General features: G+C 45.5%; 1 protein-coding gene across 1 annotated transcript; it reads left to right on the top strand.

Moving 5' to 3' along the window:
* The first annotated feature begins 15331 nt into the window (after positions 1-15331).
* On the top strand, positions 15332-16519 carry LOC136143075 (myb/SANT-like DNA-binding domain-containing protein 7). The gene is made up of 2 exons (XM_065901361.1): positions 15332-15359; positions 15786-16519. Exons 1-2 carry the CDS (start codon positions 15332-15334, stop codon positions 16517-16519), a joined length of 762 nt encoding a protein of 253 aa, XP_065757433.1.
* Positions 16520-17087: the final 568 nt, after the last annotated feature.

The following is a 17087-nucleotide window of genomic DNA, read 5'->3' as shown; positions in this document are numbered from 1 at the left end:
CCCCTGAAAAGTTAATATTTTTCCCTTTCTATTCTCTACTCTTTAGAAGTCAGTCACTAAGTCCAGTTCAACCTCAAGGGATGGGGAGGAGGAATTAAGTACCACCTCCTGGATGGTGAGAATATCTACCTGCAATATTTGAAATTCTTCTGAAAAGAAAACTTGTAGCTTCTCTGCCATTTATGTATTTATTCAGTCATTTATTGTATTTATACCAGTACAGACTCAGAGATATTTACTTCCTACTTTGGGTTATAATCCAACACTACATTATCTATTTAGTTGTTCAAGTTCTTCCAGATTTGGTCATTGGGAACTCTTTCAGTTGGTTCCTGCGTCCCTTTGACATTCTCCCATCGCTCTGTGCGTGTGTGTGTGTGCATGTGTGTGTGCGTGTGTGTGTACGTGTGTGTGTGTGTATGTGTGTGCAGTACTTCCTTTCTGACACTACAAGATGCTCCAAGCTCATGATGTATTTTCTCTGCCCCAGCCCTAGAATCAGCCACTTCTCCAAGGAGTCCCAGTTCCTTTTATTGGATAAATCGTATTTAGAAACTAAGATCTTGGCAAACTAGTGACCTTTTAACTGGAAGAATTCTCATAAAATTCTATATTTCTGGCTTCTCTTAAAAATATTAACTGTCTGGCCACACCGGGCCCTGTCCCATGGAAACGTTCACAAGGAACTGAGTTTCAGTGGCCATCTTAATGTAATTACATTCTTCAATTCACCACAGAAAATGCCATCCAAGCAATGTAATTTGGGTACCCAAATGCACCTCTTCATTAATTTAAATTACCCACTGGGCCCTGCTGGTACTCACTTTTGTATTGCTGTTCTTAGATTCTGTCTCAAGCACCATGGAGAGTGCAGGAGTCAGTAACTTGGAATGGATCCTCTGCCCCAGAAAAAGGATGGTCCCTGTCCCTTAGGTTGATGTGCCCCTGTGTCTCTGGGCCTCTAATGGTATTTGGGAGATGAAACTTGGATCACTGGGTTGTCTGTTTCCTTGCTGCTTAGAAGTCAAAAGAGCTCAGCTTATAGCTTCATCTACAGGTGTCTCTGTCAGTTTCTTGTCCCCCTGTCAACCAAAGCACTCAACTGCTTTTACCTTCTGTTATCACTTTATGTCATGATGAGAAATTACCTTGATGCTTGTGTAGACTTCACCTGCATCACCAGGCAGGATATATGAAATGTCACAGACCAAAAGGCTCACAGATCAAACTAATATGGCTTGGATCACACTGTTTACTGAATGATTAAGAGCAGTGAGAATCAAGGGGGTGGGGAGAGAGGGAAAGAGGGAGGGGGAGAGAGGGGGGATGGAGAGAGAGGGGGAGGGAGGGAGGGAGGGCACGAGCAAGCCCAATGGAAGGACCATACAGCCTGAATCCTACGTCATGCAATGTTCACACGTCCATTCTCTGCTGCTTTAGCTTTCCCCACTTCATATGATTATAAAGACCAGGGATGAAGATATGTAGAGCCAATATACACCAGTTCTGTCAGAGACACCAAGGTGCAAGTACTCCTAGTGTATAGGGCAGAGGACATGTGGGACCAAAATTCGTGTCCCCAGTTGGCGGCTGATCTAAGGATGCGACGACTGTCATGAATACTTGGTGTCTACTTGGTCCTTCCATCCCTTCCTATTCAGAACACATATATGCTGCTGACTTTATCCATGTCTAATATATCTCACAAGAATTATCTATACTTAGTTTTGTCTAACCTCCTTATTTGTTTTTCTTCTCTATTACACGGTATTCTTAATTCTTAAATTCTTGCTTCAACAGTGAACAAACATGTCCCTATACAAGCAACTTCTAATCTGTTCTTCAGGATGAAGTGGCCCAGAGAGGTGTCATGAATGTTTTGCAGGGTACTGTTAGGTTGGTTCCTGTCCTGGCTCTGTTGACTAGAATCTTTGTTGCCCACCTTGATGATCATCTGAAAACCCTCTCAGGAGCATATCTAGCTCACAATAAAGGGACTCATGACCCCATTTTCTTTAAGGACCTTGATTCCACAGCCCCTTAGCTTCCAATGCCTTGAAGAAATCATTCTCTTCAGCAATCTGGAAAGGAGAGGGAAAAAAATTCTTCCTAAAAAAAAGATATCCCTGCCGAGTTGCCCCACCTCTGTACAGGTCTGATATCTGTAGTGGACTAGGTCCAGGAGGCTCTTGGAAGAAGAGAGATGGGGGCAGAAAGTTGATTTCCTAAGCTAAGAGTAAATGGAAAGGAAAGGAAAATACAGGAGAGGGAGGAACACTCCCAAACTCATTCTACGAGGCCACCATCACCCTGATACCAAAACCAGACAAAGATGTCACAAAGAAAGAAAACTATAGGCCAATATCACTGATGAACATAGATGCAAAATTCCTCAACAAAACACTAGCAAACAGAATCCAACAGCACATTAAAAGGATCATACACCATGATCAAGTGGGGTTTATCCCAGGAATGCAAGGATTCTTCAATATATATGCAAATCAATCAACGTGATACACCATATTAACAAATTGAAGGAGAAAAACATGATCATCTCAATAGATGCAGAAAAAGCTTTCAACAAAATTCAACACCCATTTATGATAAAAACCCTCCAGAATGCAGGCATAGAGGGAACTTACCTCAACATAATAAAGGCCATGTACGACAAACCCACAGCCAACATTGTTCTCAATGGTGAAAAACTGAAACCATGTCCTGTAAGATCAGGAATAAGACAAGGTTGTCCACTCTCACCACTCTTATTCAACACAGTTTTGGAAGTTTTAGCCACAGCAATCTGAGAACAAAAAGAAATAAAAGGAATGCAAATCAGAAAAGAAGAAGTAAAGCTGTCACTGTTTGCAGATGACATGATACTATAAAGAGAGAATCCTAAAGATACTACCAGAAAACTACTAGGGCTAATCAATGAATCTGGTAAAGTAGCAGGATACAAAATTAAAGCACAGAAACCTTTTGCATTCCTATACACTAATGATGAAAAATCTGAAAGAGAAATTAAGGAAACATTCCCATTTACCATTGCAATAAAAAGAATAAAATACCTAGGAATAAACCTACCTAAGGAGACAAAACACCTGTATGCAGAAAATGATAAGACACTGAAGAAAGAAATTAAAGACAGTACAAACAGATGGAGAGATATACCATGTTCTTGGATTGGAAGAATCAACATTCTGAAAATAACTATACTACTTAAAGCAATCTACAGATTCAATACAATCCCTATCAAACTACCGATGGCATTTTTCACGGAACTAGAACAAAAAATTTCACAATTTGTATGGAAACACAAAAGACACCGAATAGCCAAAGCAATCTTGAGAAAGAAAAACAGAGCTGGAGGAATCAGACTCCCGGACTTCAGACTAGACTACAAAGCTACAGTAATCAACACAGCATGGTACTGGCACAAAAACAGAAATATAGATCAGTGGAACAGTATAGAAAGCCCAGACATAAATCCATGCACATATGGTCACCTTATCTTTGATAAAGGCGGTAAGAATATACAGTAGAGAAAAGACAGCCTCTTCAATAAGTGATGCTGGGAAAACTGGACAACTACATGTAAAAGAATGAAATTAGAACACTCCCTAACGCCATACACAAAAATAAACTCAAAATGGATTAAAGACCTAAATGTAAGGCCAGACACTATAAAACCCTCAGAGGAAAACATAGGCAGAACACTGTACATAAATCACAGCAAGATCCTTTTTGACCCACCTTCTAGAGAAATGGAAATAAAAACAAAAATAAACAAATGGGACCTAATGAAACTTCAAAGCTTTTGCACAGCAGGGGAAACCGTAAACAAGACATAAGGACAATCCTCAGAATGGGAGAAAATATTTGCAAATGAAGCAACTGACAAAGGATTAATCTCCAAAATTTACAAGCAGCTCATGCAGCTCAATATCAAAAAAAAAAAAAAAAAAAACAACCCAATCCAAAATTGGGCAGAAGACCTAAACAGACATTTCTCCAAAGAAGATATACAGATTGCCAGCAAACACATGAAAGGATGCTCAACATCACTAATCATTAGAGAAATGCAAATCAAAACTACAATGAGGTATCACCTCACACCAGTTAGAATGGCCATCATCAAAAAATCTACAAACAATAAATGTTGGAGAGGGTATGGAGGAAACTGAACCCTTTTGCACTGTTGGTGGGAAGGTAAATTGGTACAGTCACTATAGAGAACAGTATAGAGGTTCCTTAGAAAACTAAAAAGAGAACTACCATACGACCCAGCAATCCCACTACTGGGCATATACCCTGAGAAAACCGTAATTCAAAAAGAGTCATGTACCACAATGTTCACTGCAGCTCTATTTACAATAACCAGGACATGGAAGCAACCTAGGTGTCCATCGACAGATGAACGGATAAAGAAGATGTGGCACATATATACAATGGAGTATTACTCAGCTATAAAAAGAAACGAAATTGAGTTATTTGTAGTGAGGTGGGTGGACCTAGAGTCTGTCCTACAGAGTGAAGTAAGTCAAAGAGAAAAACAAATACAGTATGCTAACACATATATATGGAATCTTAAAGAAAACATGGTTCTGAAGAACCTCGGGGCAGGACAGGGATAAAGACGCAGACGTAGAGAATGGACTTGACAACAGGGGGAGGGGGAAGGGTAAGCTGGGACGCAGTGAGAGAGTGGCATGGACATATATACACTACCAAATGTAAAACAGATAGCTAGTGGGAAGCAGCCGCATAGCACAGGGAGATCAGCTCGGTGCTTTGCGACCACCTAGAGGGGTGGGATAGGGAGGGTGGGAGGGAGACGCAAGAGGGAGGGGATATGGGGATATATGTATATGTATAGCTGATTCACTTTGTTATAAAGCAGAAACTAACACACCATTGTAAAGCAGTTATATTCCAATAAAGATGTTAAAAAAAAAGAGAGTAAATGGAAAGGGAAGATACGGCTACGTGGGGTGTAGACACGGATGCAGGGAGTTTCAAGAAGCCATTGGATGTTCACTGAATAGCTATTTATGAGAACAAAGAAAGAAGGCAACATGGGACTGGTTAACTGTAGTCCTGAATATGCAATATTAAGTGTCACTAAAACTACATTTTCTCAGGCAACTTTGCTCCTGCCCATTAGGAGAGGAGATTAGGAGATTAGGAGAGTGGCTTAAGGCCAATAAATCCAGAGACCAATGAAGAGCAAAAAAAACTCATCCGAGCTCTCAGAAATGGGGAATAACCAGAAACGTATCTTTCTGGTCCTCTAGTGAAGACATGCTGTGGGCTTCACAACCAGGTAGCTGAGCTACCTTCTCTAACAATTTGTTCTGGAAGGATCTCTTCTTTATAAACAGAATTACCTCTATCAGAGAGAACCTCCAGTTTGTCATCTGAACGCTCCCAAGACGGACCTACTAAAGAAGCTAAAAAAGCAGACTGGGGGCCTGAAGTGTTTGGGGTCTGTCCCCACTCTGGAGAGTCCTCTGGCAGACCTCCTTGGTTAGAAACAATCCAAGATACAGCAGACCTTAAATGCAGAATTGCTGCTAGCATAGGGGAGCTCAGTGATGCCAGGGCAGGACTCCTGGTGACACAGTTAACAACAGACCCAGGGGCCTTGGGAAAAGGCTGCTATGGCACTGGATTAACTGGATTCCAGGGAGCCTCTGATAGTTGCAGGGACACCCACACTAGGGTTTCACTGCTACCTGTCAGCTTACATCTTACTGGAAATAACGATGTTACAAGAAGGGGGTTTGTGGAAGGAGATGAAGGGGTGCTTTCCCCTCAACAAATCAAGAAAATCCACTTCAGCAATCTGATCTGTTCATGGCAGCAAAAGAGAGCAGCCTTTAGGAAAAGAAGTTTGGGAGAAAAGGAAAATACCCAACTTGTCTAAGATGTTAGGAAGAGAAGTGGAGACCCGAGGTATTAAGGTTGGCAGAGATGCATGCTCTGTCTGGGAGGATTTCACATTGAACAAAGCAACTTTAATACCAAAATTAATTGTTCACTTTTTTCCCTCCATTCATTCTTTTTTTTTTTTTTAATTTATTTATTTATTTTTGGCTGCATTGGGTCTTCGTTGCTGCACGCGGGCTTCTCATTGTGGTGGCTTCTCTTGTTGCGGAGCACAGGCTCTAGGCACGTGGGCTTCAGTAGTTGTGGTGTGTGGGCTCGGTAGTTGTGGCTCACGGGCCCAGCCGCCCCGCGGCATGTGGGATCTTCCCGGACCAGGGCTCGAACCCATGTCCCCTGCATTGGCAGGCGGACTCCCAACCACTGCGCCACCAGGGAAGCCCCTCCCTCCATTCATTCTTAAAGGATGTGAACGTATATGGAAAGCAGAGGTTAAAGAAGTGAAGGGAAGAGGGTCCATTGATTGAAAAGCTGTGATCTGGATCATTCTCTGGGAGATGGTTAGCTTGAAGACGAACACTGTGAGAGGAAGAAGAGCTCGCCCGACAGATGTGAAGGTGAAAACAACACGAGGCAGACCCAAATCAGGATCTGTGGGACCTGAGGACAAAGGCCAGAGAGAGAGCTCATGTGCTGTGAAGGCAAGAAGCGTAACTCAAGGTGAGATGATAAAAGATGAAGTGTGAAGGGCAGCCTAAGGCCGGGCATGTAGTTTTTATGTTTAAGTAAAAGGCCATTTGGAGGAAACAGTCAATTTGGATCTGGGCTTCAGGAGTGGGTTGGTAAATCCCTTCTTGGAGAAATCCTGGGATGCTAAGGGTGCCCAGTGACAGACACCTGGCATGAATAATAAAATGTGAAACGAATGATCGTGTGTTTGAAGAGGCAGAGAGCATTCTCTCTAGTCAGGCGAGTGGCATCACAAACTTCTGTATAAGGTCTTGCTGTCCTTTTTCTTTTCATACCAGAGTTTGACTATTGTTTCAATTTGCTGCTTCAGAAGAGTGCAAGTCCAGATGTCAGAACGTCAGAAGCGCTACAAGAACATCAAAGCCCCTGGTGGTGCCGGCACAAGTGTTTTAGAGCAGCATCAAAGAGATGCGGGGCTTACACCCTTCTACCCAGAGAAAGAACATCAGACTCAGCTGTGGCACTTTCTGCCTCTCTTCAAAAACCGGTCACCGTTTTTGTCAGACGTTTGGAAGAAGGAAGTTGATCCGCAAAGCCCTGGAGTTTAAAAGATGCCAGTGTCCCTTATCCAGCCAATCATCCCAGGGAATGCATGTGTATCAGGACAGAATCAAGGCACAAGGGCGGGCTTAGTGGCATGGCATTTACCCTCCCCAGACCTGTACATTTCCACAGGCAAGACGTGAAGGGGGGTCCCCTGGAAATTCCCCAACCTCTAAAGCTGACGTCACTGTCTGCCTTGCGGCCCCAGGCTCTAACCTCAAATGGCCTTTTCTCTCTGCTCACGTTCATCGCCAGGAGAGCTGCCCCACCCAGCTCCCACCCAGCTTCCCAGGACACACCTCATCCTTCACACTCTAATTCTCAAAAGGCTGGGCACTTTCCCTTCCGGTCCCCTTCTCCCACTCTGCCACAACTTTCGAAATCTTTCCCTGTGCTGTCTGGAACTCGTGGATCGTTATCAGCACCATCTCCTATGTTGTCAACCTCTTTCCTGAACGTTCTCTTCACCTTCTTGCTCTAACTGCAATCTGGGCAGCCCTCTCAAGTCATGGTCGTGTGTTCCCCACGCACGACACGACCGGGCCCGAGAGTAAGGCAGGCCTCCTCCTTCTTCCTTGATGGCACTTCCAGGCCATCCTTCCTCGGGTCCCTCCTCCTTTACCGCCCCAGTTTAGAATTTAATGTCATTACATTATGCCCACTCTCTCATTATAGTTATCTTGGGACCCCCACCCCCACCCCCCACTGCTAGGTTACCTTAGCTCCTGGCTGATGGCAATCTACTCCAGTGTTAGCCCCGTCCTAATTCCTGGCGATTCCACTACCTGCAGAGGTGATCCTTCTGCAGCCTGGCCTCCTATTTTCTTGTTTCTTCTCCTCCCCTGATCTTGGCCTCCAATCTATTCAGCCGCTCGTTGCTACAGTCATATCACAGACCTTGTCATATGCGATAACTGTTCTCTTTCCATAATCTCTAATTCATGTATCAGACTCCCTGACCACCACCTCCTCTTTTTCTAATTCATCCTCCCTAGTGTCCTGATGCCAAAACTCCTTGAACCCCTCTGAGAAATCCAATCAGTTGGTCCAACAACGTTTTCATCGCATTTCAACTTCACGATCTCCTCTATTTTCTGAAGTTAAATGCCATGGTAAATGATGATAATCATTCCCTTGGATGCATTTCCATCTTACCTGACTCACTGACTTTGTTGTGTTTGCTTGGCCGAAGTCCCTACCCTGGGACTTCCCTGGTGGCGCAGTGGTTAAGAATCTGCCTGCCAAGGCAGGGGACACAGGTTCGATCCCTGGTCCGGGAAGATCCCACATGCCACAGAGCAACTGAGCCCGTGCGCCACAATGACTGAGCCTGTGCTCTAGAGCCCATAAGCCTCAACTACTGAGCCCGCATGCTGCAACTACTGAAGCCCACACACCTAGAGCCCATGCTCCGCAACAAGAGAAGCCACCACAATGAGAAGCCCGCGCACCACAACGAAGAGTAGCCCCCGCTCGCCGCAACGAGAGAAAGCCCGCACGCAGCAACGAAGACCCAACGCAGCCAAAAAAAAAAATTTTGGAAAAAAAAGTCCCGAACCTGACTAAATCCATTTTTCCCCTACACCACACCAGCAACCATGCAACTGACATGTGGCCAGAGAAAAAGCCAACCATACTGACTGAGTGCACTGAAACTTAAGAACTGCGACTCTTAAGTGGGCCCTCGGTACTGCCAGCAATCATACTGTATACATTTTCCCTATTCTACTGTCTCTCCTACTCTCCCTGTCCATCATACGTACATTCTCCTCTGTATCTGTCAGCCTTAGCTATGTATCAAGCCATCCCAATAAACGGTGGCTTAAAGCTGTAACTATTTTATTTGCTCGTGATTTTGTGGGTCAGCAATTTGGGTCGGGATCAGTTGGGTGCTTCTTCTGCTGGACTTGCTTGGTGTCACTCACGTGCCTGTGGTCATCTGGTGACTTAAACGGGGCTGTTTGGTCTCAGATGGCAGTTGGTCTTTGCCATTGAAAGGGCCACCTGTCTCCAGCAAGCTAGCTTGAGCTTCTTCAAGTGGTGGTGGAAGAGTTCCCAGAAACAAGCATTTTTTAAGCCACCGCATGTATCACATTTGCCAATGTCCCGTTAGCTAGAGAAAACCATATGGCCAAGCCCAGAATCAGTGTGGGAGAGGAATAGCAAGGGGCTGATGCACTGGGAGTTATTACTGGGACAATCTACCCTTCCACAGACTTCCATCTACCACCATACCTCCCACCCACCAGCATCTGGGTGCATATACTCTACCCCCTCTTCTGTTACTAGAAGAACCTCCATGCCTCTAAGGCTAACCCCTCCATTTTGGCCCTAGAGCCCATCCCTTCTTGTCCACTCAAGGCCCTTGCTTCTGTTCCTCCTCTGGAGTCACTCATGCCCATACAGTCATCTGGTGGCTTGAGCGGGCTGCATCGTCTAAGGTGGCCTCACTCTCTTTCCTGCATCGTCATTTTCCCTCTCTTTATTGGAGTACTCTCTTCAGAATAAAACCACGATATCTTTTATCTTACTCTAAAACATCCCTCTAATTACCCTCTGGTAACTGATCCGTTACTGATCCATTTCTCTGTTCTCCTGCACAGCTAACTGCCTTGAAACTGCCTTACTCACAGTCTCCACTTCCTCTCCTCCCAGCTTCTCTTCACCCCATGCCTATTGGGCTTTCATGTCCCTAACTCCACCAAAGCTGATTCTGTCACAGTCTCCAACTTCCTCCACACTGATAAGTCCAAGGGTTAATTCTCAGTTTTTGTCTTACTTGAACACTTTCTTGAGCTGACCTTCAAGATATTGCACTCTCTTGGTTTTCTTTATATCTCTCTGGCCTCTCCTTCCCAGTCTCCTGCCCCTTTACTGTTCCTCGATTCCTCTCCATCATCTCCCTGACAGCTTGGTGTTGGAATGCCCCAAGGCTCACTTCTTAAGGCTTTTCTCTGCGCTGTGTATATGCGCTCCCTAGGCAATCTCATCAATCTCGTGGACTTCAAATGCCCTCTAATGTGCTGATGATTCCAAATTGGTACCTCCAGGCTAATCCTCTTCTCTGAACTCCAGACCCATGTATACAAATACCTACTCGAATGCCCAACAGACATCTTATACTTAATGTGCCACATAGAACTCCTCATGTCTTCCCCAAAACCTTTTCTACCTACAGTCTCCTCCAACTCAAATTAATGGCAATTTCCAATTTTTCAAGACAAAAACCATTAAGTCATCTTTAATTACCTTCTTTCTTATATACCCCACATCCAAATTCTGAGTTCATCTTATCTAAAATATCCCCAAATTCAGACCCTTTCTCACAACCTCCATTGCTACCACCCAAATCCAACCTCCCACCTGGGTTACGAGATAGACTCTTTTTTTGCGGTACGCGGGCCTCTCACTGTTGTGGCCTCTCCCGTTGCGGAGCACAGGCTCCGGACGCGCAGGCTCAGCGGCCATGGCTCACGGGCCCAGCCGCTCCGCGGCATGTGGGATCCTCCCGGACCGGGGCACGAACCCGTGTCCCCTGCATCGGCAGGCGGACTCTCAACCACTGCGCCACCAGGGAAGCCCTCAGCAGACTCTTAACTCATCTCCCTGTTTCTGCCCTTGTACGCCAGGGTCTATTTTCAACATAGCAGCTAGACTGAGCTTTTAAAAACATAAGTGACAGAGCATGTGGCTCCTCTGCCACAATGGGCCTCACAGCTCTTACAGTCTGCCTGTCCCATCCCTTCTATCTTGCTGATTCTGCACTTAACTTCTTATGACTCTACCCCTTGTCCGTCTGGCTCCAGCAACATTGCTCTATTTCTAATTCCTAGAGTATCCCAAGCATACTCCCTTGTCAGGATGTTTGTATCTGGTTTCTTCTGTCTGGAACACTGTAGCAGTTAGCTCATGTGTGTAACAAATCAATCCAAAACATAAAGGCTTAAAATAACAATTATCATTTCTCCTGGTTCTCTGAGTTGACTGGACAGTTCTTGTCTACACCAGCTTGACTGAGGCTGTACGGTCTAGGATAGGAGTTGGCAAGCTACAGGCTGCTGGCCAAATGTGACCTGCCACCTCTTTGTGCAGATAAACTTTTATTGGCATGCGACCATACCCGCGTGTTTACGTATTATCTATGACCGCTTTCATACTACAAGAGCAGTGGCTTGATATTGATGGGTCAGTGGGGATTGCTTAGCCACGCGTTTCTCATCATCTCTCAGGGTAGCTCAGGCTCGTTTACATATGGTGGTCACAAGAGTTTCTGAGATCAAAAAGCCAGGTCACACTTGATATTGTCCCACTTTTCAAAGTAGGTCACGTGGCTAAGCCTAGAACCAAGTGTGGAAGGGGCTACCCAAAGACGTGGCTATAAGGATAGGAATTCTGTGGCCATTTTTGTGAACAGTCTACCATTAAACCTTATTCCTCCTTCATGACTTGTTGCCCCACCTTGTACGACTCTATGCCCGAATATCACTTTTTTAGTGAACCTTCCTTGACGAGCTCCCTCTCCCCACTCCCTGTGCCTCCTTCCTGCTTAATATCCCTCTGTGACATCTATCACTTTCTTACCTCACTTATTTATTTTGTTCACTGTCTGTCTTCTCCTTCTAGAATATAAACCTCACGAGGACAGGGATTTTTGTCTGTGTTGTCCACTGTTTTATCCCAAATGCCTAGAACACTGCCTAGAACAGAGTAGGAGATTAAAACACAGTTTTGAATGAATGGATGGTCTGATGGTGTTTATGATTCGAAGCAGGAGCGCTCCTTGCTGGCTATAACAGTGCTATTGATGTTTGGGTCTAGAGCCCACCATTTACCCTTCTTGGTGTAACATTGCTACATTATGATGGAATAATACATATTAAGCACTTTGAAAATACTAGGAATTTAAAAACAGAATTACTATTGCTTTGCTTTTTATACCTTAGATAAGGTTGGTCTTAACTCACTCAATAGGTAACAGTCACCAATTATATTTAATCCTCTTAAATGGACCAGAGCATTGCAATTATCTATTTTGGCATAGTAATCTCTTGGAGGAGGGGCTATTTCTAAAATGATACTCTGATCACATTGAACATAACCCCACCCACCACCTTGGGATTTTTTTTCTGCCTACAGAATAAAGTCCTCCCAAGTCAGTACCCATTTTGCCTTTCAGGAATTATGCATTCTTTATTGGTTTAGTTAGGCTTGAAGAAAGGGCATGACTTAGAAAGAAGGGTGAAATGAGGGGTGGGGGAATTGAGACAGGAGCCAGAATGTGAGATCTTTTCAGAAACAAGTTGTGGAGCAATTTGGCTGGGATAGAGGAGCCATATGATACAATATAATATAGCAGGAGTATGGCAAATGCATGGGAAGTGCCATGTTTTGAATTATCATAAAATCGGGCCCTAGGCCCATCAGATGTCCAAAAGAATACATGAAACCAGACTAAGTCTGACAACATGATGAGCTTTTCTTATGCCTTTTGGTTCTTGTATTTACTCCTCTTACCGAATTACATCTATTTTCTTTTTCATTCTAAATTCTGTATGAATTTAAGAAAGTGAAACCACTGAGCCAATAGATTTTTCTAGTTTCATCAAGAGCAGAATTCTGGTCATTGGATTGTTGATCTATTATGTCTCTATCACACCACTTCCTCAGTGGTTATTTATACGTCATCAACAGCTCCCGGACATTAAAATGAAAGGTTTTGAAACTTATGGGAGAAGTTTAGAGAGAGAGCTCTCTATAGCTTGTGAAACAGACAAGGTCACTGCTTAGTTAACCTTTCTTACAAAAGAGTTCAATGATAACAGCCAAATTAGAGCCCTGGTCAACCACAGCTGATGATGGGCTCTGTTGATGGGTGCCCTTGGCTAGACCTGAAAGTGATGTCCTGAGAAATGATTACACTTCCGCTCAATAAGCCAAAGATGTATCCATTAAAGGCTGAGCAGAAAGGAGGAATAAAGGCGGAAATGCATCCTCTTGATCAGTCCACATATTTGACCTCTTACTCTCAGTCACGGTCTCCAGTGTATCTGTCACACTCCGTCACGGGTATGGATTATTCTAGTGCAGTTTCAGACACACAGAATCCTTGATTGTTGAGCTCCTTACAATCTTAGAAAGATATACTCAGGTATGTAAACCAATGAATAATTCTTAAAAAGCCATAAGGGGAAATTAGGACTACGTGCTATTCGCTCATTCAATAATTATTTCTGAGGACTGTGTTAGATGCCAGGTGTTCTAGCCTCAAGATGAACATACTTTAGTTGGAGAGACCAACATTAAGAGTGATAGGTAAGTGCTGTGATAGAATGAAGTACACACAGAGAAATGGAGTTTTATCTTGACTTGGGAGTTGTGGGTGTCCTGGAAGCTTCCTCAGGTGTGATACCTGAAAAAGAATTTTGAAGACTCAACAGGAGATGTTAAGGAGAATAAACATTGCAGGTAGAGAGTGGTGTGGGCGACAATGGACCTTTCCATGTTCATAGTCAAAGTGGAGGAGGATAGGGCAGAGTAAGGAAAGGGAAAAGATGCTGGAAAAGAAACAGGACAGATCAGAGAGAACCTGGCAGTTCAACTACAAAGTTTTAACTGGATGTGAAAAACAATGTAATGCCACTGCTGAATTTTTTTGAGTGATCAGATTTTCGCTTTGGAACATAGACAAATGTGGAAGATGAATAAAGCATCTGAGTATGGATGAGGCTAGAGGCCTGAGATCTATTAGGGGACTGCTGGAAAAAAGTCTGGAGAGACATGATGAAGGCTCTGCTAAGACAGAGCAGTGAAGAAGACGGGAGTGATGCTGAGAGATACTGATGACCAGAAATTAGAGTTCTTGGTGACCAGATGGGCAGCAAAGGAAAGAATTCCGAAGGGTAATGTTTGGATTTCTAGCTTTGGGCATCTGGGTAGACAGTGACATCATTGTCAGAGAGAGAGAACACAAGAAGATAAATGGGGACTTTGGGAAAAAGTAGTGACTCTTCTCAAGTTCAAGACGCTGTGGAACATCTAGGTGGAGCTGGAAATGGAATGAAATGCGGCAATTCAGACTACGTGGAATTAAAAGGGAAGGGTAAACTTTCCCACACCTAATCCCCTTTTGTGTTTGTCTATCCTGGCCTTTTGTAGAAAAGGCCTCCATCTGAATGATAGGAAGATAAAGAAAGAGGGGCCTCATGGATGGCGTGGAGGGTGGGTGGGGACTGGAGGAAAGGCAGGGATTTGATCGGTAGAGGGGAAAAGAAAAGGCAGTTCAGCGAGGGAACAGAAAACCAACAAACTGTAAGACGCTATTACCAAGCAAGGCAAGAGCAGAGGGTTCAAGATGTGGAAAAGAGGAAAGTAAGCATTACCAAGAGGATGGTGCTGGATTTCTGAATGAATTTATCCTCCGGATGGATGCTGGGAAGTTTAGACTCTAAACAACCAGCAGTAAGAAGCCATGGAAAGTTCTGGAACAGAGGAGGAGCATTATAAGATTCATATTTTACGAATATGGTTTGGAAACAGCACCCAGGAGAAAAGTGGGCCTAAGGGGAGGCAGAGACCTGTTTAACAGGTGATTGGAATCTTCCCGCACCTCCAGTGCTGTGTCAGGGAGAGAAGAGCTTCCAGGGGTTCTGCGGGCACAACTCTCCCCTGTCAGGAATATGGCAGCACTTGGGCAACTGGGATTGAAAAAAGTCATGCTATATATTCCTTCAAAGGGGACCTGGCCAAGGCCCTCTTGAAGAACCAGGGAGATAGCCACGAGTATTTTTTCCTTTAGAGAAATACAGAAGCAAATAAAAATAAAGCTTGCGGTAATGACAATTTTTTACCCAATCACACGTGCATTACTAAGTGTCTTCCGTGGGCTGGAAGGTGTGATTTTCTGAGTCGGCTGCTGAGTTGAGATGACAGGAATTGCTCAGTGTTGATAACACTTGGAGGTTGCTAATGTAATTGCAGTTTCCCAAACCAGTCTCAAAAACTAAGGTCCTGGGTTCTGCGGCCCGGCGCTGTTGCGGAGGGCAGACCACTTGTTACTGCTGCCGCCGTCTCTGCCGCTTCACGGCGGCCATCGGGGTTCACCCGCGCATCCGTCTGTAACGAAAGTAAAGCAGATCCTTGGCAGAAGCCAGAAATGCGGTCCTTGGACCTGGCTTCTCGGCAATTAGCCCTGAGAGGGAAGAATCGGCTGGCTCCTGAGATAGACCGGAGCACACAGAGCCTCCCCACACCTTCAGATCGGCACCTTGCTGCCCAGGAGCCTCCTCCAGCTGGCCTTCCTTCGCAGTCCACTACGGCCACTTCCAATAGCAGTGTGGGCATCCGGTGGTCCAGACAGGAGACACGGACGCTTTTCCCCATACCAGGTGAGGCACAGTACATTCAGCGCCTCCAGACCGTGCATCACAATGCGGACGTCTACCAGACTGCGTCTAAGCGGATGCAGCAGGAAGGCTTCCGCCGCACCGAGCGTCAGTGCCGCTCCAAGTTCAAAGTCCTGAAGGCATTATATTTAATGGCCTATGTGGCCCACGCCGCAAGTATGGGTGATCCACCACACTGTCCCTTTTATGATACGATGGATCACTTTCTCCAAAATGAGATAGTGACTGACGCGCATAACTTAACGGAGGAGGCTGCTTGGGCCCAGCACTGTGATCAGAACTCGGCGGCCCCTGACACCCCAGGGGAAGAGGGAACCAGCATTCTGGGAGCAAAGAGGACTCAGGCAGCAGATCGCCAGCCTATCTTGAAGACAGTTAAGGAATCAGATGAGGATTGTCAACTGAGGATCAGTGACCAGATGAGAGAAACCAGCGACCTTGAGGACTCCCGGCACGAATCCTCAGGTGCGGGATGCTCTCGAGGGACTCCCAGCTACAGCAGCTCCCACCGCCTTTTCAGAGGTGCAGCCGCTCCCTGTCAGAGCAGCTCCATGACCAGACTGGGAGTGTGTGGTGAGCCCAGCCCCTGCACCAGCTCCAGCCGAAACACTCCCGGGGTGGCCTCAGCACAGCGGCCTCCGGGCTCCTCCTCCAGAGTTCCTTTTGTTTCTGGTGGGGATGGGCCTTTGACCAGTGAGGCCCCTCCCAGGTGGGCAAGGCGAAGTAGGCGGTCAGTGGCCAGGATTATCGCAGCCCAGTCGGCAGAAAACAGGAGAGTGGCAGGAGAACTTTCAAAGCGGGAGGAAGAAAAATTGGACCGGCTGATTGCCATTGGCGAGGAGGCCAGTGCCCAGCAGGACCGTGCCAATGAGCCGCGCAGGGATGCCGTGGTCGCGCGCGGTGGAAGAGGCAACCGGTGCTTTTCAGCTAGCGCTTGAAAAGTTGCTTCAGAGGTTAATTTCAAACACCAGAAGTTAGGGGCTGATCACGCAAGGGTGTATTTCCTTCTCTGGCAGAGGCCCGGTCCAACAGCTGCCTGATGGTACCCTGGCTCCTTTTCCGTGTCCTCAGAAAAAGAGTGGATGGACCATTAATGTGCAGAAGGGTAGGAATATACTTGCTTCTCCCAAGCGTCTCCACTAGTTGAAAGACCTTTCAGAAACGTGAGAGGTAGCCTAGTAGACAACGGAAGCGGCCAAGTCCAGAGAGCTAGTTAGCCCCGGTTTCATCACGGATGTGCGACAGTTTAGTTTACCTCTCAACACCAGTTTCCTCGGCTGTTAAAAGGGAGCAACCTGCCTACCTCGCAGGGTTGCTGTGAGGATCAGATGCCTTAAATAGATGTGAAAGGGTTTAAAAGTTTAAAAGCACTAGACACATGTAAGTTATTAAACCATATGACCTTGGCCGAGGTCAGACTAGGGTGAGGCACGGTAGCTGACAAGATACATACGGAATTAGGGTTGTATACCGAGACCTCATTGCTTGAATCTACTAGTTTAACTT

This window comes from Phocoena phocoena, chromosome X (genome assembly GCF_963924675.1).
Source record: "Phocoena phocoena chromosome X, mPhoPho1.1, whole genome shotgun sequence".
Classification (NCBI taxonomy): domain Eukaryota; kingdom Metazoa; phylum Chordata; class Mammalia; order Artiodactyla; family Phocoenidae; genus Phocoena; species Phocoena phocoena.
Note: the sequence above shows the minus strand (reverse complement) of the source record. Positions and strands in the feature narration are given on the sequence as shown.